Source organism: Bufo gargarizans, chromosome 2, assembly GCF_014858855.1.
Source record: "Bufo gargarizans isolate SCDJY-AF-19 chromosome 2, ASM1485885v1, whole genome shotgun sequence".
In the NCBI taxonomy this organism is placed as follows: Eukaryota; Metazoa; Chordata; class Amphibia; order Anura; family Bufonidae; genus Bufo; species Bufo gargarizans.
Window position 1 is genome coordinate 203584493 of NC_058081.1, and position 23631 is coordinate 203608123.

The window sequence follows — 23631 nt, forward strand, 5'->3', positions numbered from 1 at the left end:
ATAGCAGAAACCACTAAATTATGAAATTGCTAAATTGGGAATTGTACTTCAACCCAGAACAAAAAATGTGCTTTGACGGACACTAAATATCTTGCCCAGCAACAACAGTACAGCGGTGGGTAACGAGAGATTTAGAGGGAATTAAATTTGAGGCCTAGTATTTAGGCGCTGGGTCACCGGTATGGATTTAGTGACAGAATTAGACTTGGAAATACACAGTAGCGGGTGTGTGTGAAGTTACTCTGAATGACCCTATGTGCACCTTCAATATTATATACCCTTTTTGGGATAGATTTCAAAGAGCTCTGATATAGCAGGAACCACTAAATTATGAAATTGCTAAATTGGGAATTGTATTTCAACCCAGAACAAGAAATGTGCTTGAACGGACACTAAATAACTCGCCCAGCTACAGCACTAGGGACAGATTTAGCTGGATATAAATTTGAGGCCTAGTATTTAGGCGCTGGGTGACCGGTATGGATTTAGTGACAGAATTAGACTGGGATATGGCCAAAAAATGAACAGACTATTGCTGGTTAAATGCACTTGGTGTGACAGCTTCACCCTGATGTAGGCTTTAGCCAAAAAACAACCACACCATTGAGGGTTAAATGCACTTGGTGACAGGCGCAGCTTGCCCCTGATTTTGTATATGGCCAAAAAATGAACAGACTATTGCTGGTTAAATGCACTTGGTGTGACAGCTTCACCCTGATGTAGGCTTTAGCCAAAAAACAACCACACCATTGAGGGTTAAATGCACTTGGTGACAGGCGCAGCTTGCCCCTGATTTTGTATATGGCCAAAAAATGAACAGACTATTGCTGGTTAAATGCACTTGGTGTGACAGCTTCACCCTGATGTAGGCTTTAGCCAAAAAACAACCACACCATTGAGGGTTAAATGCACTTGGTGACAGGCGCAGCTTGCCCCTGATTTTGTATATGGCCAAAAAATGAACAGACTATTGCTGGTTAAATGCACTTGGTGTGACAGCTTCACCCTGATGTAGGCTTTAGCCAAAAAACAACCACACCATTGAGGGTTAAATGCACTTGGTCGCAGCTTGTGCTGGCGCACCACAAGACACAAAATGGCCGCCGATCACCCCAGAAAAATGAGACTGACAAACGGTCTGTGCAGCCTAAAAACAGTGAGCAATTGAGGATCAGCAGCTCAATGATCCACAGCTGCAGATCGATCAGTTAATCAAGTCCTTTGGAGGAGTTAATCTGCCTAATCTCGCCCTACTGTCGCAGCCGCAACCTCTCCCTACGCTAATCAGAGCAGAGTGACGGGCGGCGCTATGTGACTCCAGCTTAAATAGAGGCTGGGTCACATGGTGCTCTGGCCAATCACAGCCATGCCAATAGTAGGCATGGCTGTGATGGCCTCTTGGGGCAAGTAGTATGACGCTTGTTGATTGGCTGCTTTGCAGCCTTTCAAAAAGCGCCAAGAAAGCGTCACAAAAGCGCGAAGAAAGCGACGAACACCGAACCCGAACCCGGACTTTTACGAAAATGTCCGGGTTCGGGTCCGTGTCACGGACACCCCAAAATTCGGTACGAACCCGAACTATACAGTTCGAGTTCGCTCATCCCTAGTGCAGACCTTTAAATCTGTGAAGAAAATAAATACCGGATCTGTTTTTCCGGATGACACCGAAGAGATGGATCCGGTATTTCAATGCATTTGTCAGACTGGTCCACATCCATCTGCGTCCAGATTGCCGGATCCGGCAGGCAGTTCTGGCGGTGGAACTGCCTTCCGGAATCCTCTGACGCAAGTGTGAAAGTAGCCTTAGTTGTCCATAGCATATGCAAACAATCAGATTAATCTTTTCATTTTCTAAACTTACTCTGAAAAATGAAAGGTGGAATATTATTGGTTGCTATTGGCAACTAAACCCGTTTTCCTTTATGGTGGTTCTCCCCCATATAGAGCAATGATTTACCTGTATACTGGGTGCTCTGTATCTGGATTGTTTTTAAATGTTGTGTCACTAAATACAATGGATTTTTGAAACTTGCAGCCAACTGGAAAAGTGTCACCAACAACAGCCCACTGTAAAGAGGATTATCAATGTTATTCCCTAAATCAGAATCAGACACTGTCATATATATGCATTATTTAAACTTAAAAGGGGTTATCCAAGACTAGAAATGGTCCCCCATATGCCCGGGCCCCTAACATTAAATATACTTACCTGGCTCCCCGCTCCCGGGGCTGCTCCTGGTCCCCGCACCGCCGCTGCTGATTGTCCCCGTGCGTGGATGAAAACATCCGCGTGAATCCACCCTAACTACAATATTTCTTAAAAATGTGCAAAACTGAGGTTTAAAATTGTCACAACAAAGTGTACACACTATGCATGGGCACTGGCCCTGTGCACTCCACTTGCGAATGTGAACCCATTCACTTGAATGGGTCCGCAATCCGTAGCATACGGCCAAAGATGGAACATTTTTTATCTTTTCTTTTGCGGTTTGGAAGCACAGATTGGAAGCCCACAGAAGAGTTTCTGATCCGTGCCCCCACAAGGTAAAAAGATAGGTGAAGCGCTATTTTCGGTCGTATCTGGCGGATGCGGAACGCATTCAAGTCAGTGGGTCAGCATCCATGATACGGAATGCACACTGCCAGTGCCCATATATTGCGGACTGGCTGTTTACGGTCCTCAATACGGGCACTGAGGCAGTAGGCTCGGAGCATGAACCCTAATTGAGTGTTTTTTCATTACTGCAATCTTTCTAGGGGTCACTTGTCTTTCCTCCACCCATGCAGATTGCGCTACAGATGCCTCTTTATACCAGTGCAGATGCTGCCAACAAATGATCTTTTCTATGTCAGTATAAAGGATGTGATCAGTTGCGGATTACGTGGCGTACCTGAGGCTCATTCTCCAGGGCCAGAATCTTTCCAACATCATGCAACAAGCCAACCAAAGGGAACCAATCTGAAAGAAGCGAATGCGTTAACCTCTGAGTATAGGTAGGACGTAGGGTGCTTCCACATTTACAGTAATTTTTAGGCCAGGGTCACACGTGATAAAAAGTAGAAATAAAACCTGTTGCATTTTATGCTTCGCTTCCGCAGCAAAAAAAACACATGGAAAACAGCAACAAAACTGCACATATTACATGTGGTTTTTGCTGCGTTAAAACCAGCAGACTTCACCTTCTCCATTGGAAAATGTGAAATCTGCTGTATAAATTGACATGCCACGGATTTCAAATCCTCAATACCGAAGATTTTCTGCTGCAGTTTCTTCAGGCAGCATGTGCATGAGAATGCTGAAAATCTTATCCACTTTGATGTACTATACAACACTGCGGATTTGCTGCATGAAAATCTGTGGCAGCGAATCTGAAGCTTATCAGTCACATGTGACTGTAGCCTAATAGGACTGTATTGGTTTGTAGCAAACGCTTGGAAAATCATGCGTTTTTTTTTTTTTTGTTTTTTTTTAACAATAATTATTTTGTTATACCACATTATATCCACACAATATTTTACTTGGCGCTCATGCACACAAGCGCGTATGCCCCTTCCCTGTATTGCGGACTGCAAACAGCAGATCCCCAATATACAAGCATCGGCCGTATGCACACCGTAACGCGGATACAGACCCATTGACTTGAATGGGTCCGCAATCCTCAAGATACGGAGCGGTGCCGATGCACAGATCGGAAGCACTACAAAGTGCTTCTGTGGGATTTGAGCCTGCGTCTCCGCACCGCAAAAATTCGAACACGTGACGGTGCGGACCGTCTCTTGCATATTGCAGACCCATTCAAGTCAACAGGTCCGTATCTGCAAACAACGTGCACATGGACGGTGCCCGTGCATTGCGGACCACTATTTGCAATCTGCGGCACGGGGCACACACGCTCGTGTGCATGAGCCCTTAAACACACACACACAGGGCATGCTGTGATTTGACAAAAATTCCAATACAGTGTTTGCATGGCATTTAATAATTTCCTATTGGCCAAAAAAGTTTTGATTATGATAAGGCTACATTCACACGAACGTATTTTGTTCCCCTGTTCGTTTCATTATATTTTTTTTGCAGATAGGATGTGGACCCATTTTTTTCATTGGGTCCACAAAAAATGCGGACATCACATGTCCGTTCCATGGCCCCGCAAAAAATATAGAGCATGTCCTATTATTGTCCGTTTTGCAGACAAGGATAGGCATTGTCACAGTGAATCCACCAAAAAAAACCTGATGCAATACAGATGCCAAAAGGACGTCATCCGTACTTTTTGCGGATCAGTGTTTTGCGGGCTGCAAAACACATATAGTCGTATGAATGTAGCCTTACAGAGTACAAAAAACTTTTTGTCTAATGCGACCCTGCGGTGATAAAATTAATACTCCACTCCCGCTGCCCCTTCTACAGATAATAGAAAAGGGGCAGGGCAGGTGGAGGAAAGTAACCCAGGAATACAGGATCAGACCTTGCATACTCTTTACATAGATATGCATAGGAGCTGCATACACAAAATGGTGGGGCTTTAAAAGAAAGGCTTTTTTTTTTTATCTTGACACTTCAAATTAAAGTCCAGTGGAGCCAATTTGGAAAAACTAGAACACCCAAAAGCACTTAAAAGCATATGGGAACAAAGGTGTAAAATAAGTATCTACACACTAGACTCTAGTAACCTTTTAGATTTGTCATATGTAGCTTCTGAGAGTTTAAAGAGGACCTTTCATGCGATTCATGCCACCCTGCTTGATTTTTCTAAATATGCCTCCTATGCCCCGCTGTGCGGAGGTTTTTTCTCCCTGGCTGTGACGCTCTGCGTTGCGATTGGACAGTGCTACAGCCAAGGAGAAGGAGACGCCCACGGAGAAAGACTCAGTCTCCTCCTCATTGCTCCGATGCTCAGTATTAGCATACTGAGCTGGAGAAATCCGGCAGGGCGTAGGAGGCATATTTTAAAAAATTAAGCGGGGTGGCAGCATCAGCGGGGGGTACCCCGCAAGTACAGGTGTATATCTCCCTTAATAAAATCGCATGAAAGGTCCTCTTTAAAGTAAACTGCTGATATTTTATTCTTCTGGTTGTGGCGCCTACCTTTGTCTGGGTGAGCCTTGCGGATGCCCTCTGCTGTTTGGTAAGCATGGAAAGAGTTTGGGAAGTCAACATCAGGATCAGATTCATCCACCAGATTATCCAGCAAACTTAGAGCCTCCATAGCACTCATCTTTTTATGCGTACAAGAACTCCAACATGCATGCTGAATAGAAAGTTAATGGGACATTTTATAATGGGAAAAATACAGAAATCATAAGCCTTGAAGTTAAAACTCACATTCTGCTGTAGAGGCATCATTTGAATGGTCAATATGTAATACTACATTTTCCCTGCAATGGTACCTGGAGGGAAAATATCTGTCTGGGTGTGGCTTTGATTTAAAAGAAATGCTACCTCTAAGGTTCCATTCAGACGTCCGTAGTGCATTGCGGACAAGAATAGGACATGCTCTATTTTTTTTTTCCGGAGCTGCAGAGCGGAAGATCGGGCTACGCTCCGGAAATGCAGATGCGGATAGCACACGGTGTGCTGTCCGCATCTCTGATCTCTTCCAGCCCCATAGAGAATGAATGGGTCCGCACCTGTTCCGCATAATTGAATGGAGCCTAAGGGGGATATCTCATGATTAATGTAAAAAATCAAAATCAGACATTATATAGTACATGACAACCTCTTTACAATCTCTGACAAAGCTAGACCAGTCCTGTACCTCACAAGGATCTAGAGCTCTCTACATTCATTTCTCCAAGTGATCCACTAGATTGTCTTCAGGCTGGTAGCTCAGAGGGTGTGCCCTTCCTAGCGTGTGTGTGTGTGTGTGTCCTTTCTGCTACAGCTCTTTCCCCTTAACTGTCACAGCTACAGTAGATATGGCTGGTGGCAGTTGAAGGGTGATACTAAGCAGGTGTGTCCACCTCATCGAGGTGGACAGAGAAAAAAGTAAAAGAACAAACAGCAGGTGGCGCTTTACAGATACGTTTTATTGTTATTGAGTAACTTAACTAAAAAAAAATTGTATAGCCATGTGCAATTAAAAACGTATGTAGGTTCAGGTGCTGGTTTGAAAAATGTGGACATTTTTTTCTGATGCAACCCTTTAAGTTATATAAGACCTACATGATAAAATAGTCACAGATCTTTTACTTTTATTTAACTGTGAAAAGTGACCCAATTGTGAAAGTAATTTAGGTTATTGGGAGGATGTATGACTTGGTGCATATCTCATGGAAATGTACTGTCAGACATTCAATAGCTCTATTAGTGATACTTTATTATGTAATCAGTAGATGTCAATCCTGCAGCACCTTTGAGCCTAAGGATAAAGTATGTTGAGTAGAGTTGAGCGAACACCTGGATGTTCGGGTTCGAGAAGTTCGTCCGAACCCGATCCGAACTTCGTCCCGAACCCCATTGAAGTCAATGGGGACCCGAACTTTTCGGCACTAAAAAGGCTGTAAAACAGCCCAGGAAAGAGCTAGAGGGCTGCAAAAGGCAGCAACATGTAGGTAAATCCCCTGCAAACAAATGTGGATAGGGAAATGAATTAAAATAAAAATTAAATAAATAAAAATTAACCAAAATCAATTGGAGAGAGGTCCCATAGCAGAGAATCTGGCTTCACGTCACCCACCACTGTAAGAGTCCATTTTCATAAATTTAGGCCCAGCACCCAGGCAGAGGAGAGAGGTCCCGTAACAGAGAATCTGGCTTCATGTCAGCAGAGAATCAGTCTGCATGTCATAGCAGAGAATGAGGCTTCACGTCAGCCACCACTGCAACAGTCCATTGGCATATATTTAGGCCCAGCACCCAGGCAGAGGAGGGAGGTCCCGTAACAGAGAATCTGGCTTCATGTCAGCAGAGAATCAGTCTGCATGTCATAGCAGAGAATGAGGCTTCACGTCAGCCACCACTGCAACAGTCCATTGGCATATATTTAGGCCCAGCACACACACAGGCAGAGGAGAGAGGTCCCGTAACAGAGAATCTGTCTTCATGTCAGCAGAGAATTAGTCTGCATGTCATAGCAGAGAATGAGGCTTCACGTCAGCCACCACTGCAACAGTCCATTGGCATATATTTAGGCCCAGCACCCAGGCAGAGGAGGGAGGTCCCGTAACAGAGAATCTGGCTTCATGTCAGCAGAGAATCAGTCTGCATGTCATAGCAGAGAATGAGGCTTCACGTCAGCCACCACTGCAACAGTCCATTGGCATATATTTAGGCCCAGCACCCAGGCAGAGGAGGGAGGTCCCGTAACAGAGAATCTGGCTTCATGTCAGCAGAGAATCAGTCTGCATGTCATAGCAGAGAATGAGGCTTCACGTCAGCCACCACTGCAACAGTCCATTGGCATATATTTAGGCCCAGCACACACACAGGCAGAGGAGAGAGGTCCCGTAACAGAGAATCTGTCTTCATGTCAGCAGAGAATTAGTCTGCATGTCATAGCAGAGAATGAGGCTTCACGTCAGCCACCACTGCAACAGTCCATTGGCATATATTTAGGCCCAGCACCCAGGCAGAGGAGGGAGGTCCCGTAACAGAGAATCTGGCTTCATGTCAGCAGAGAATCAGTCTGCATGTCATAGCAGAGAATGAGGCTTCACGTCAGCCACCACTGCAACAGTCCATTGGCATATATTTAGGCCCAGCACACACACAGGCAGAGGAGAGAGGTCCCGTAACAGAGAATCTGTCTTCATGTCAGCAGAGAATTAGTCTGCATGTCATAGCAGAGAATGAGGCTTCACGTCAGCCACCACTGCAACAGTCCATTGGCATATATTTAGGCCCAGCACCCAGGCAGAGGAGGGAGGTCCCGTAACAGAGAATCTGGCTTCATGTCAGCAGAGAATCAGTCTGCATGTCATAGCAGAGAATGAGGCTTCACGTCAGCCACCACTGCAACAGTCCATTGGCATATATTTAGGCCCAGCACACACACAGGCAGAGGAGAGAGGTCCCGTAACAGAGAATCTGTCTTCATGTCAGCAGAGAATTAGTCTGCATGTCATAGCAGAGAATGAGGCTTCACGTCAGCCACCACTGCAACAGTCCATTGGCATATATTTAGGCCCAGCACCCAGGCAGAGGAGGGAGGTCCCGTAACAGAGAATCTGTCTTCATGTCAGCAGAGAATTAGTCTGCATGTCATAGCAGAGAATGAGGCTTCACGTCAGCCACCACTGCAACAGTCCATTGGCATATATTTAGGCCCAGCACACAGGCAGAGGAGAGAGGTCCCGTAACAGACAATCTGGCTTCATGTCAGCAGAGAATCATTCTGCATGTCATAGCAGAGAATCAGGCTTCACGTCACCCAACATTGGAACAGTCCATTGGCATATATTTAGGCCCAGCACCCAGGCAGAGGTCCCGTAACAGAGAATCTGGCTTCATGTCAGCAGAGAATCAGTCTGCATGTCATAGCAGAGAATGAGGCTTCACGTCAGCCACCACTGCAACAGTCCATTGGCATATATTTAGGCCCAGCACACAGGCAGAGGAGAGAGGTCCCGTAACAGAGAATATGTCTTCATGTCAGCAGAGAATTAGTCTGCATGTCATAGCAGAGAATGAGGCTTCACGTCAGCCACCACTGCAACAGTCCATTGGCATATATTTAGGCCCAGCACACAGGCAGAGGAGAGAGGTCCCGTAACAGACAATCTGGCTTCATGTCAGCAGAGAATCATTCTGCATGTCATAGCAGAGAATCAGGCTTCACGTCACCCAACATTGGAACAGTCCATTGGCATATATTTAGGCCCCGGCACCCAGACACAGGAGAGGTTCATTCAACTTTGGGTAGCCTCGCAATATAATGGTAAAATGAAAATAAAAATAGGATTGAATGAGGAAGTGCCCTGGAGTCCAATAATATATGGTTAAGGGGAGGTAGTTAATGTCTAATCTGGACAAGGGACGGACAGATCCTGTGGGATCCATGCCTGGTTCATTTTTATGAACGTCAGCTTGTCCACATTGGCTGTAGACAGGCGGCTGCGTTTGTCTGTAATGACGCCCCCTGCCGTGCTGAATACACGTTCAGACAAAACGCTGGCCGCCGGGCAGGCCAGCACCTCCAAGGCATAAAAGGCTAGCTCTGGCCACGTGGACAATTTAGAGACCCAGAAGTTGAATGGGGCCGAACCATCAGTCAGTACGTGGAGGGGTGTGCACACGTACTGTTCCAGCCATGTTAGTGAAATGTTGCCTCCTGCTAACACGTTGCGTATCAGGTGGTGGTGCAGTTAGCTGTGGCGTGTTGACAAAAGTTTTCCACATCTCTGCCATGCTAACCCTGCCCTCAAAGGAGCTGGCATTGACACAGCTGCCTTGGCGACCTCTTGCTCCTCCTCTGCCTTGGCCTTGGGCTTCCACTTGTTCCCCTGTGACATTTGGGAATGCTCTCAGTAGCGCGTCTACCAACGTGCGCTTGTACTCGCGCATCTTCCTATCACGCTCCAGTGCAGGAAGTAAGGTGGGCACATTGTCTTTGTAGCGTGGATCCAGCAGGGTGGCAACCCAGTAGTCCGCACAGGTTAAAATGTGGGCAACTCTGCTGTCGTTGCGCAGGCACTGCAGCATGTAGTCGCTCATGTGTGCCAGGCTGCCCAGGGGTAAGGACAAGCTGTCCTCTGTGGGAGGCGTATCGTCATCGTCCTGCCTTTCCCCCCAGCCACGCACCAGTGATGGACCCGAGCTGCGTTGGGTGCCACCCCGCTGTGACCATGCTTCATCCTCATCCTCCTCCACCTCCTCCTCATCCTCGTCCTCCTCGTCCTCCAGTAGTGGGCCCTGTCTGGCCACATTTGTACCTGGCCTCTGCTGTTGCCAAAAACCTCCCTCTGAGTCACTTCGAAGAGACTGGCCTGAAAGTGCTAAAAATGACCCCTCTTCTTCCTCCTCCTCCTCCTCCTCCTCCTGGGCCACCTCCTCTTGCATCATCGCCCTAAGTGTTTTCTCAAGGAGACATAGAAGTGGTATTGTAACGCTGATAACGGCGTCATCGCCACTGGCCATGTTGGTGGAGTACTCGAAACAGCGCAACAGGGCACACAGGTCTCGCATGGAGGCCCAGTCATTGGTGGTGAAGTGGTGCTGTTCTGTAGTGCGACTGACCCGTGCGTGCTGCAGCTGAAACTCCACTATGGCCTGCTGCTGCTCGCACAGTCTGTCCAGCATGTGCAAGGTGGAGTTCCACCTGGTTGGCACGTCGCATATGAGGCGGTGAGCGGGAAGGCCGAAGTTACGCTGTAGCGCAGACAGGCGAGCAGCAGCAGGATGTGAACGCCGGAAGCGCGAACAGACGGCCCGCACTTTATGCAGCAGCTCTGACATGTCGGGGTAGTTGTGAATGAACTTCTGCACCACCAAATTCAGCACATGCGCCAAGCAAGGGATGTGCGTCAAATTGGCTAGTCCCAGAGCTGCAACGAGATTTCGCCCATTATCGCACACCACCAGGCCGGGCTTGAGGCTCACCGGCAGCAACCACTCGTCGGTCTGTTGTTCTATACCCCGCCACAACTCCTGTGCGGTGTGGGGCCTGTCCCCCAAACATATGAGTTTCAGAATGGCCTGCTGACGTTTACCCCGGGCTGTGCTGAAGTTGGTGGTGAAGGTGTGTGGCTGACTGGATGAGCAGGTGGAAGAAGAGGAGGAGGAAGCCGAGAAGGAGGAGGTGGCAACAGGAGGCAAAGAATGTTGCCCTGCGATCCTTGGCGGCGGAAGGACGTGCGCCAAACAGCTCTCCGCCTGGGGCCCAGCTGCCACTACATTTACCCAGTGTGCAGTTAGGGAGATATAGCGTCCCTGGCCGTGCTTACTGGTCCACGTATCTGTGGTTAGGTGGACCTTGCCACAGATGGCGTTGCGCAGTGCACACTTGATTTTATCGGATACTTGGTTGTGCAGGGAAGGCACGGCTCTCTTGGAGAAGTAGTGGCGGCTGGGAACAACATACTGTGGGACAGCAAGCGACATGAGCTGTTTGAAGCTGTCTGTGTCCACCAGCCTAAATGACAGCATTTCATAGGCCAGTAGTTTAGAAATGCTGGCATTCAGGGCCAGTGATCGAGGGTGGCTAGGTGGGAATTTACGCTTTCTCTCAAATGTTTGTGAGATGGAGAGCTGAACGCTGCCGTGTGACATGGTTGAGACGCTTGGTGACGGAGGTGGTGGTGGTGGTGTTGGTGGTACATCCCCTGTTTGCTGGGCGGCAGGTGCCACCGTTCCTCCAGAGGCGGAGGAAGAGGCCGAGGCGGCAGCAGCAGAAGAGGCCGAGGCGGCAGCAGCAGAAGAGGTAGCAGGGGGAGCCTGAGTGACTTCCTTGGTTTTAAGGTGTTTACTCCACTGCAGTTCATGCTTTGCATGCAGGTGCCTGGTCATGCAGGTTGTGCTCAGGTTCAGAACGTTAATGCCTCGCTTAAGGCTCTGATGGCACAGCGTGCAAACCACTCGGGTCTTGTCGTCAGCACATTGTTTGAAGAAGTGCCATGCCAGGGAACTCCTTGAAGCTGCCTTTGGGGTGCTCGGTCCCAGATGGCGGCGGTCAGTAGCAGGCGGAGTCTCTTGGCGGCGGGTGTTCTGCTTTTGCCCACTGCTCCCTCTTTTGCTACGCTGTTGGCTCGGTCTCACCACTGCCTCTTCCTCCGAACTGTGAAAGTCAGTGGCACGACCTTCATTCCATGTGGGGTCTAGGACCTCATCGTCCCCTGCATCGTCTTCCACCCAGTCTTGATCCCTGACCTCCTGTTCAGTCTGCACACTGCAGAAAGACGCAGCAGTTGGCACCTGTGTTTCGTCATCATCAGAGACATGCTGAGGTGGTATTCCCATGTCCTCATCATCAGGAAACATAAGTGGTTGTGCGTCAGTGCATTCTATATCTTTCACCGCTGGGGAAGGGCTAGGTGGATGCCCTTGGGAAACCCTGCCAGCGGAGTCTTCAAACAGCATAAGAGACTGCTGCATAACTTGAGGCTGAGACAGTTTCCCTGGTATGCATGGGGGTGATGTGACAGACTGATGGGGTTGGTTTTCAGGCGCCATCTGTGCGCTTTCTGCAGAAGACTGGGTGGGAGATAATGTGAACGTGCTGGATCCACTGTCGGCCACCCAATTGACTAATGCCTGTACCTGCTCAGGCCTTACCATCCTTAGAACGGCATTGGGCCCCACCATATATCGCTGTAAATTCTGGCGGCTACTGGGACCTGAGGTAGTTGGTACACTAGGACGTGTGGATGTGGCAGAACGGCCACGTCCTCTCCCAGCACCAGAGGGTCCACTAACACCACCACGACCATGTCCACGTCCGCGTCCCTTACTAGATGTTTTTCTCATTGTTATGGTTCACCACAACAACAAAAATATTATTTGGCCCAATGTATTGTATTCAAATTCAGCGGGATATAAATTTGAGGCCTAGTATTTAGGCGCTGGGTGACCGGTATGGATTTACTAACAGAATTAGACTTGGAAATGCACAGTAGCGTGTGTGTGAAGTTATTCTGAATGACCCTATGTGCACCTTGAATATTATATACCCTTTTAGGGATAGATTTCAAATAGCTCTGATATAGCAGAAACCACTAAATTATGAAATTGCTAAATTGGGAATTGTATTTCAACCCAGAACAAAAAATGTGCTTTGACGGACACTAAATAACTTTCCCAGCCACAACAGGACAGCGGTAACGAGAGATTTAGCGGGATATAAATTTGAGGCCTAGTATTTAGGCGCTGGGTGACCGGTATGGATTTAGTGACAGAATTAGACTTGGAAATGCACAGTAGCGTGTGTGTGAAGTTATTCTGAATGACCCTATGTGCACCTTGAATATTATATACCCTTTTAGGGATAGATTTCAAATAGCTCTGATATAGCAGGAACCACTAAATTATGAAATTGCTAAATTGGGAATTGTACTTCAACCCAGAACAAAAAATGTGCTTTGACGGACACTAAATAACTTTCCCAGCCACAACAGTACAGCGGTAACGAGAGATTTAGCGGGATATAAATTTGAGGCCTAGTATTTAGGCGCTGGGTGACCGGTATGGATTTAGCGACAGAATTAGACTTGGAAATGCACAGTAGCGTGTGTGTGAAGTTATTCTGAATGACCCTATGTGCACCTTGAATATTATATACCCTTTTAGGGATAGATTTCAAATAGCTCTGATATAGCAGGAACCACTAAATTATGAAATTGCTAAATTGGGAATTGTACTTCAACCCAGAACAAAAAATGTGCTTTGACGGACACTAAATAACTTTCCCAGCCACAACAGTACAGCGGTAACGAGAGATTTAGCGGGATATAAATTTGAGGCCTAGTATTTAGGCGCTGGGTGACCGGTATGGATTTAGCGACAGAATTAGACTTGGAAATGCACAGTAGCGTGTGTGTGAAGTTATTCTGAATGACCCTATGTGCACCTTGAATATTATATACCCTTTTAGGGATAGATTTCAAATAGCTCTGATATAGCAGGAACCACTAAATTATGAAATTGCTAAATTGGGAATTGTACTTCAACCCAGAACAAAAAATGTGCTTTGACGGACACTAAATAACTTTCCCAGCCACAACAGGACAGCGGTAACGAGAGATTTAGCGGGATATAAATTTGAGGCCTAGTATTTAGGCGCTGGGTGACCGGTATGGATTTAGTGACAGAATTAGACTTGGAAATGCACAGTAGCGTGTGTGTGAAGTTATTCTGAATGACCCTATGTGCACCTTGAATATTATATACCCTTTTAGGGATAGATTTCAAATAGCTCTGATATAGCAGGAACCACTAAATTATGAAATTGCTAAATTGGGAATTGTACTTCAACCCAGAACAAAAAATGTGCTTTGACGGACACTAAATAACTTTCCCAGCCACAACAGTACAGCGGTAACGAGAGATTTAGCGGGATATAAATTTGAGGCCTAGTATTTAGGCGCTGGGTGACCGGTATGGATTTACTAACAGAATTAGACTTGGAAATGCACAGTAGCGTGTGTGTGAAGTTATTCTGAATGACCCTATGTGCACCTTGAATATTATATAGCCTTTTAGGGATAGATTTCAAATAGCTCTGATATAGCAGGAACTACTAAATTATGAAATTGCTAAATTGGGAATTGTACTTCAACCCAGAACAAAAAATGTGCTTTGACGGACACTAAATAACTTTCCCAGCCACAACAGGACAGCGGTAACGAGAGATTTAGCGGGATATAAATTTGAGGCCTAGTATTTAGGCGCTGGGTGACCGGTATGGATTTAGTGACAGAATTAGACTTGGAAATGCACAGTAGCGTGTGTGTGAAGTTATTCTGAATGACCCTATGTGCACCTTGAATATTATATACCCTTTTAGGGATAGATTTCAAATAGCTCTGATATAGCAGAAACCACTAAATTATGAAATTGCTAAATTGGGAATTGTATTTCAACCCAGAACAAAAAATGTGCTTTGACGGACACTAAATAACTTTCCCAGCCACAACAGGACAGCGGTAACGAGAGATTTAGCGGGATATAAATTTGAGGCCTAGTATTTAGGCGCTGGGTGACCGGTATGGATTTAGCGACAGAATTAGACTTGGAAATGCACAGTAGCGTGTGTGTGAAGTTATTCTGAATGACCCTATGTGCACCTTGAATATTATATACCCTTTTAGGGATAGATTTCAAATAGCTCTGATATAGCAGGAACCACTAAATTATGAAATTGCTAAATTGGGAATTGTACTTCAACCCAGAACAAAAAATGTGCTTTGACAGACACTAAATAACTTTCCCAGCCACAACAGGACAGCGGTAACGAGAGATTTAGCGGGATATAAATTTGAGGCCTAGTATTTAGGCGCTGGGTGACCGGTATGGATTTAGTGACAGAATTAGACTTGGAAATGCACAGTAGCGTGTGTGTGAAGTTATTCTGAATGACCCTATGTGCACCTTGAATATTATATACCCTTTTAGGGATAGATTTCAAATAGCTCTGATATAGCAGAAACCACTAAATTATGAAATTGCTAAATTGGGAATTGTACTTCAACCCAGAACAAAAAATGTGCTTTGACGGACACTAAATAACTTTCCCAGCCACAACAGGACAGCGGTAACGAGAGATTTAGCGGGATATAAATTTGAGGCCTAGTATTTAGGCGCTGGGTGACCGGTATGGATTTAGTGACAGAATTAGACTGGGATATGGCCAAAAAATAACCACACTATTGCTGGTTAAATGCACTTGGTGACGGGCGCAGCTTGCCCCTGATGTAGTATATGGCCAAAAAATGAACAGACTATTGCTGGTTAAATGCACTTGGTGTCACAGCTTGACGAACCACACTACTGAGGGTTAAATGCACTTGGTGACGGGCGCAGCTTGCCCCTGATGTAGTATATGGCCAAAAAATGAACAGACTATTGCTGGTTAAATGCACTTGGTGACGGGCGCAGCTTGCCCCTGATTTAGTATATGGCCAAAAAATGAACAGACTATTGCTGGTTAAATGCACTTGGTGTGATAGCTTGACCAACCACACTACTGAGGGTTAAATGCACTTGGTGACGGGCGCAGCTTGCCCCTGATGTAGTATATGGCCAAAAAATGAACAGACTATTGCTGGTTAAATGCACTTGGTGTCACAGCTTGACGAACCACACTACTGAGGGTTAAATGCACTTGGTGACGGGCGCAGCTTGCCCCTGATGTAGTATATGGCCAAAAAATAAACAGACTATTGCTGGTTAAATGCACTTGGTGTGACAGCTTCACCCTGATGTAGGCTTTAGCCAAAAAACAACCACACCATTGAGGGTTAAATGCACTTGGTGACAGGCGCAGCTTGCCCCTGATTTAGTATATGGCCAAAAAATGAACAGACTATTGCTGGTTAAATGCACTTGGTGTGACAGCTTCACCCTGATGTAGGCTTTAGCCAAAAAACAACCACACCATTGAGGGTTAAATGCACTTGGTCGCAGCTTGGATGCACTTGGTCGCAGCACCGCACAAGACACAAAATGGCCGCCGATCACCCCAGAAAAAAGTGACTGACAAACGGTCTGGGCAGCCTAAAAACAGTGAGTGAGCATTTGAATTTCAGCAGCTCAATGATGCACAGCTGCAGATCGATCGATTAATCAAGTGAAGTCCTTTGGAGGAGTTAATCTGCCTAATCTCGCCCTACTGTCGCATCCGCAACCTCTCCCTACGCTAATCAGAGCAGAGTGACGGGCGGCGCTATGTGACTCCAGCTTAAATAGAGGCTGGGTCACATGGTGCTCTGGCCAATCACAGCCATGCCAATAGTAGGCATGGCTGTGACGGCCTCTTGGGGCAAGTAGTATGACGCTTGTTGATTGGCTGCTTTGCAGCCTTTCAAAAAGCGCCAAGAAAGCGTCACAAAAGCGCCAAGAAAGCGACGAACACCGAACCCGGACTTTTACGAAAATGTCCGGGTTCGGGTCCGTGTCACGGACACCCCAAAATTCGGTACGAACCCGAACTATACAGTTCGAGTTCGCTCATCCCTAATGTTGAGCCTATGGTTAAGGTTTTGAGCCTGTTAAAGTATGTTTAATATAGATTCCTTTATGAGATACATTAGATTAGGTCTTCTACATGTGTGTGCCACTATGGAGGCAACAAGACATATAAAGGCTGTAGTTAAAAAGATATTGCCCAAAACGAGCAGCGCTACTCTGGCAGCTGTGGCTGCCAAGAGACAGAAGCAAGATGGTGGCAGACACAAACCACCAAGGAAACAGGACAGGAGATCGAGTGAGTGTTTCGGCAACCATTCCCACAAGGGCAAGTGAGTGCGGTGTTTAATGGCGGTTGCTGACCACCGATGTTCCCCTACTTACCACTGCAGTTCAGGGCTCCGTGCTCGGCGATGATCAGCTGCCGGCGTTCCCCTCTTCACCGATGTAGTTCTGGGCTCTGTCCTTGCAGGCATTGTCCATCCTGGAATCTGCTCCACTGTTTCCTTCCAGCCATGAGCACAGCATGCTTTCCAGCCTGGTCCCTGTAGCACTTCCTTAAGGGCCGACGCACATCACTTCCTGTGATTTATGGGTTTAGCACATGTGACCGTGCTGACCAATCCTAGCCCTCTTGCAATATATAATAAGTGGTCCAGCCCCTTTCCTAGGTGCCTGAGCATCAAAGGTCCTTGTGTCCTGCAAAGGTTGCTGTTGTCTGTGCTGGTGTTCCTGTATACCTGACCCTCGCTTGTGTTTCTGGACTCCACTACCTGTTTGATCCTTACCTGCTCTGTCTCAACTCTCCTGTTGCCTGCCTGACCTGTACCTGTGCCGCCTGTCCTATTGCTTGTTTGATTTCACCTCTGCCTCATCCTTCGGTTCTGCACTGTCGCTCCTGGTTATGATTCGGCCTGCTGACTACGACTGTACCTCTGGTACCTTGCACTGGTACCCCCTGGACCAGCTGCCATGTGTGCCAATCCTCCTCAATAGGTAACAACCTGGTGTTCCCCTTGAAAAGTCTATCCCTACCATCAGGCATACTGTGAAGAAGTGGGGGTTAACTTGGACAATGCCCTTAGAGGAGGCTGGTCACGTAGCACATCCATTGGTTTGTGACCTGGTGGGGGGGGCATAGACCATGATGTAACACCAATATTGTGCACGTAGGTCCTCCCTATGCCACCAAAACCGCTCGGACCCATCAATACATGGTCTCCAAAAGACCTCTGAAGCTCTCTGTTAGGATACCTGCTCATGGTTGCCACTACCCTGATCTCACCTGTGAGCAAGGACACAATGCTACCCACCCTGCTGCTGCCGCAATGCTTCTGCCTAGTACTCCAGCCTCTGTCCTCTTATGGCATGCAAGTGATCTCCTTTGGCCTCTTAAAGGGCCAGTGCACACACTTCCAAATCCTTCCCGAGCCAATAGCTAGGGGTCTCTGGGTATTTAAGGTGCACTCTCCGTGCAATGCAGAGGATGCATGAGCTTAAGGTTCCTGGTGAGAAGCAAAGGTGTTGAAGTCTAGTGCTTCTGTGATTCTCCTGAATTACACTGCGTTTGTTCCTGTTTGTGCTCTAATTCTGCACCTGCCCTGCCTGTGTGCTCCTATACTTCCAGTTTCAATTTCAGTTCTGTTTGTGTATAAATGAACCCTGTCTGCCTTGTTCATGTTCCTTTCTAGTACCCAGCCTACCTGCCTTCGCATTGTCGTCACTACCATCCGGCCTGCCAGCTTGTTCTGTGTTTTCATTCATCTACACTACCAGTGTGAAGTCCGGATCTAATAACCTACATTTATGCCTCAGTGACTGTTCAGACTTCTCCTGTGGTTTTCCTCTGGGTTTTGTGAATTTTCAATATTCTGAGCTCCCGATGCCTGCAGCAAAGTCGATCAGCTGCCAACTTCACCAGGTCTATTTAAGGACGTAGAGGACCAGTGGTTTCCCTGCAGCAAAGGCCAGATCCCTGTACAGGGGTCAAAGAGTTTATACCAGTGGAGCTCCAATATAATGTCCTCAGGGTTAGCCCTACTCCAAACTGGCCATCTCAGTGAGCCGGGCAAAGAAATAAGAAAGAAAAAAAACTGCAGGTGGCACCATACAGATGCATTTTATCGAATAACTCGGTGGCTATGCCAAATTTCAAATTAAATGCAATTACAAATAAATTCAGATCCAGGTACTAGTTTGAAAACTGTACAATATTTTTGTGCAACAACCCCTGCAATAAATTCTAACTCTTTGTATGATGCCAAGAAGGTCAGATGACCTTCAAAAATGAATCCCTTCCCAATCATGCCAATCATATATGCAGCATCTATGTAAGTATAATCGTGTGTGTGTATGTTGTACCCACCTTTTTCTTGACAAAGTCCACAGTTTGGTATGTGTGCATAAGAGTGTAGGTCATTTTCACTCTGTCCACCAGTGGGCCATCCTAAAACAAGTGGAGAGATGAATCTTTATTTTATGGCTTCTGAAAATGTAGCACAAGTATACAACTGGTACTACTATGCATCTTAAGATGTCTAATCTTAACTAATAAACGATAGCCACATAAATTATGCAGGACGTAAGTTAAAAATCAGACCATGTGGTTGATGTGATAGATATCTAGAGTTTAATCCATGTAGCAGCCGGGTTTTGAATGCTAGTTTCTCAAGACACCCATCACTGCGCTAACAGGTAAGCTCCCACGGCTATCTTTGTGTTGTGTTGTACTTACTTTGTAATTCCTGTATTGATCATTTTGAGGCTCTGGCCGGTAAGTCAAAGATGGATCCTGCAAAGAAATAATTTTCTTGCATTACATTATGCACATTGTATGTCATTTTATGCCATTGTATGCACCTTTATAATATGTAGCATTAGGCTGTGTTCACATTTTACACTGCATTAAGCACTATTCCTACTGCCAAACAAATAGACACCACGGTGGCACCCTATAAACCCAATAGTAAGTCAGTGGGGTCTGTTGGGCACCAGTGGTATCCATCATAAGGTAAATTTGGTATTGCATGTGGTTTTCATTATGAGTGGAAACCACAAAGCAGGTGTGAACAAAGCCTATCTCAATTTATCCTGCTCTATTTTATTTTTTATTTTTAGTAAATAAAAGTAAATCATACCTGTTAGATTTTTTGAAGTATAAATACAATGCGGGTTTGGGTTTGGGGTTCAGACTGCTGATTATTACTGGTCACGCTGGACAGGATACAAGATACGTTCAGACCCTGAAGGTGGAATGAACGTGTCCCCGTGTCTAGGCTGAAGATTCCCTAAAATCCCTAAAATGGTGAAAGGGGGGAAGAGGCAGCCTGCTCCCTCAGGACCTGGAGGGGGCAGGCGTCTCTCTAACAGCCTAGACAGACAATCACAAGAAAAACAAGACCAACTTATCTTGTACTGAGCAGGAACAGCAAATCCTTCCTTCCTCCCTCTGAGCAAGACAGAAGCTATAACCCGCACAGGACACTGGGAGTGGACGTAATTTAAACTCATACCAACGACCCCACCCAGTGCCCCTGAAGGGAGACGGATACAGCTCAACTCCAAAACAATAACAAAAGGCTACACACTTGCTGCTAACCTAGCAGACCTCCGCACATGACCTGAGCAGGGCATGGCAGTACCCCCCCTTCTACGGGTAACTAAGGCCGGGGTGTCCTTCTAAGGACACCCCGGCCCAACTTTATCCGGGTGGGATCTGTGAAAAGCCCTCACCAGTCGGCTGGCACTAACATCCACAGCCGGAACCCACATCCTCTCCTCAGGGCCGTATCCCCTCCAGTGTATCAGGTACTGAAGGGAGCCCAGAAGAACTCTTGAGTCGAGAACCCTAGAGATCTCGAACTCTAAATTTCCATCAACCAGAACAGGGGGAGGAGGCAATGGCGATGGTTCCACCGGTTTCCATATTTCTTCAGTAAAGAACTGTGGAACACATGATGGATCCTCCGAGTCTGCGGAAGATCCAGACGAAACGCTACAGGATTGACCACCGCAGATATTTTGTAAGGTACAATAAACTTGGACCCTAATTTCCAAGATGGTACTCTCAGTTTAATATTTTTAGTAGATAACCACACCAGATCACCCACACACAGGTCCAGACCAGTCATACGTCTCTTGTCAGCCATTCGCTTATACCTCTCACCCATCTTCTCCAAATTCACTTGGATCCTCCGCCAGATAGAAGACAAGGCAGAATAAAATCTCTCCTCCTCTAGCATCCCAGAGGAACTAGTCCCAGAAAAGGTACCAAACTGAGGATGAAAACTGTATGCACCAAAAAATGGCGACTTACCCGTGGACTCCTGCCTACGGTTATTTAAAGCAAACTCTGCTAGAGATAAGAATGAGGACCAGTCCTGCTGATTCTCAGCCACAAAGCACCTCAAGTAGGTCTCCAGGTTTTGATTAGTACGCTCTGTCTGCCCATCGACTGCAGATGAAAAGCCAAAGAGAACTAAAGTTGAATGCCAAGCCGAGAGCAGAACGCCCTCAAAAACCTAGAGACAAACTGCGTGCCCCTATCAGAAACCACATCTGAGGGAATGCCATGTAATTTCACGATATTATCAACAAAAATCTGAGCAAGAGTCTTGACATTGGGCAGACTAGCTAACGATACAAAGTGAGACATTTTACTAAAACAGTCAACAACCACCACAATTACTGTTTTCCCGGAGGAACTCTGCAGATCCCTAATAAAGTCCATAGACAAGTGCGTCCAAGGACGAGACGGAATAGACAAAGGAAGAAATTAACCAGAAGGTCGAGTGTGAGCAATCTTTGACCGTGCACAGGTTTCACAAGCTGCTACGCAATCATCAACACTCTTGTGTAACCTGGTCCACCAGAACCTCCGGGACACAAGATCAAAGGTGGACTTACCACCAGGATGTCCAGCGAGGACAGTATCGTGATGTTCCTTGAATACCTTGTATCGCAGTCCATCAGGAACAAACAACCTCCCTGGGGGACAAGAACCAGGAGCCCCCTCCTGGGCTCCCAACACCTCCATCTCCAATTCGGGGTACAGAGCGGAGACCACCACCCTATCAGCCAAAATCAGAGCAGGATTCTCTGAGTCACATCCCCCAGGAAAACTGTGCGACAATGCATCTGCCTTGACATTTTTAACCCCTGGGCGAAAAGTAACCACAAAATTGAACCTGGTAAAGAACAGTGACCATCTAGCCTGTCTAGGATTCAGACGCTTGGCAGATTGCAGGTAAGCCAAATTCTTATGATTAGTATATACCGTAACGTGATAAGACACCCCCTCCAACCAGTGATGTCATTCCTCAAAGGCCAATTTGATGGCCAGCAATTCCCCATCTCCTACATCATAATTCCTCTCGGAGACCGAGAGCTTCTTAGAAATAAAAAGCACACGGAACCCATTTGCCAAGAGATGAATCCTGCGACAGCACTGCTCCAACCCCCACTTCTGATGCATCAACCTCCACCACGAATGGCTGAGACACATCGGGCTGCACCAGAATGGGAGCAGACGCAAAACATTCCTTAATAGCCGAAGAAGCCTGCAATGCCTCATCCGACCAGACAGAGACGTCAACGCCCTTCTTAGTCATATCGGTCAGAGGTTTTACAATGGTAAAATAGTTCAAGATAAATTTTCTATAATAATTAGTAAACCCCAAAAACCGCATCAAAGCTTTCTGATTCTCCGGTCGGTCCCATTTCAGAACCGTCCAGACCTTTTCGGGGTCCATACGAAAACCAGAGTCAGAAAGTAGTTATCCCAGAAACGGAAGTTCCTGCACAGAAAACACACATTTCTCCAATTTGGCATATAATTTATTCTCCCGAAGGATCGACAGAACCGGTCTCACGTGATCCTGATGGGTCTTCAGATCAGGAGAGTAAATTAGAATGCCATCCAAGTAAACTACCACGAGCCTCCCCACAAAATGATGGAAAATGTAATTGACGAATCACTGAAATACCGCTGGCGCGTTAGTTAACCCAAAAGGCATAACCAGAATCTCGAAATGACCCTCGTGCGTGTTGAAGGCCGTTTTCCACTCATCCCCTTCCTTGATTCTGATCAGATTGTAGGCCCCTCTTAAATCCAACTTAGAGAACACCTTGGCTCCAACAATTTGATCAAAAAGATCGGCGATCAAAGGAAGGGGATACGGATCACGGACCGTAAAAGGTTCAATTCCCAGAAATCCAAACAAGGTCTCACCGATCCATCCTTTTTCTTTACAAAGAATAAACCAACTGCAACTGGAGACTTAGATGGCCTAATATGACCTTTTGCCAAACTCTCGGCAATATACTTCCGCATGACCTCTTTCAGGTTGAGAAAGATTGTAAAGCTGAGACTTTGGCAACTTAGCCCCTGGGATGAGATTAACTGGACAATCATAGTCACGATGAGGGAGCAATTCCTGAGCCCCACCCTCCCAAAAGACATCCGCAAAATCTGAGAGATACTGAGGTAAAGCCGTAGTAGACACACCAGAGATAAATGTGTCAAGACAATTGTCCGAACAAAATTCACTCCAACCAATGATCTGTCTTGCTTGCCAATCTAAGACTATAGGAGCGGGCAAGTCCTTCATGACAAAACAAGACATGATCTCAACATGTGAATCACCCACCCTTAACTGAATACCATGAGCAATATGAGTGAGACTCCTTTGAGAAAGAGGGGAAGAATCAATTGCGAAAACTGGAATCTCTCTTTCTAAAGTGCAAGTACTTAGACCCAGATTTTGGGTCACCATAGCTGGAAGGAGAAAACGAGTATTACAGGGAGCTTGCATACCTGCTTGCTCCCATAGTAATAACATAGTTTATGCAACCTCCTAAAGTTCCTACTACCAGAACGGATAGACACCTGACCCAGCTGCATGGGTTCCTCCCCTACCCCAGAGTTACATGTCATATCACCCTGGGGAACAGGTGAGACGAAACCACTCACAGAAGGGTTCCCTTGCGCGAAGGGAACCTTACACCTCTCTCTAATACGTCTATCTAACCGTACTGCCAAAGACATAGCATTCCCCAATGTATCTGGGTACTCA

The 23631-nt window shown here is 46.5% G+C and overlaps 1 protein-coding gene across 1 annotated transcript in view; it reads right to left on the minus strand.

Moving 5' to 3' along the window:
* MIOX (myo-inositol oxygenase) overlaps positions 1 to 23631 on the minus strand; it is a 49419-nt gene that overhangs the window by 20850 nt on the left and 4938 nt on the right. Inside the window, exons 2-6 of the mRNA XM_044279915.1 lie at positions 19293 to 19349; positions 18924 to 19004; positions 5090 to 5252; positions 2892 to 2959; positions 1958 to 2067 (exon numbers count right to left, since the gene is read on the minus strand). Of these exons, the coding sequence (XP_044135850.1) occupies positions 1958 to 2067; positions 2892 to 2959; positions 5090 to 5252; positions 18924 to 19004; positions 19293 to 19349 (479 nt within the window). The remainder of the gene's footprint in view (positions 1 to 1957; positions 2068 to 2891; positions 2960 to 5089; positions 5253 to 18923; positions 19005 to 19292; positions 19350 to 23631) is intronic.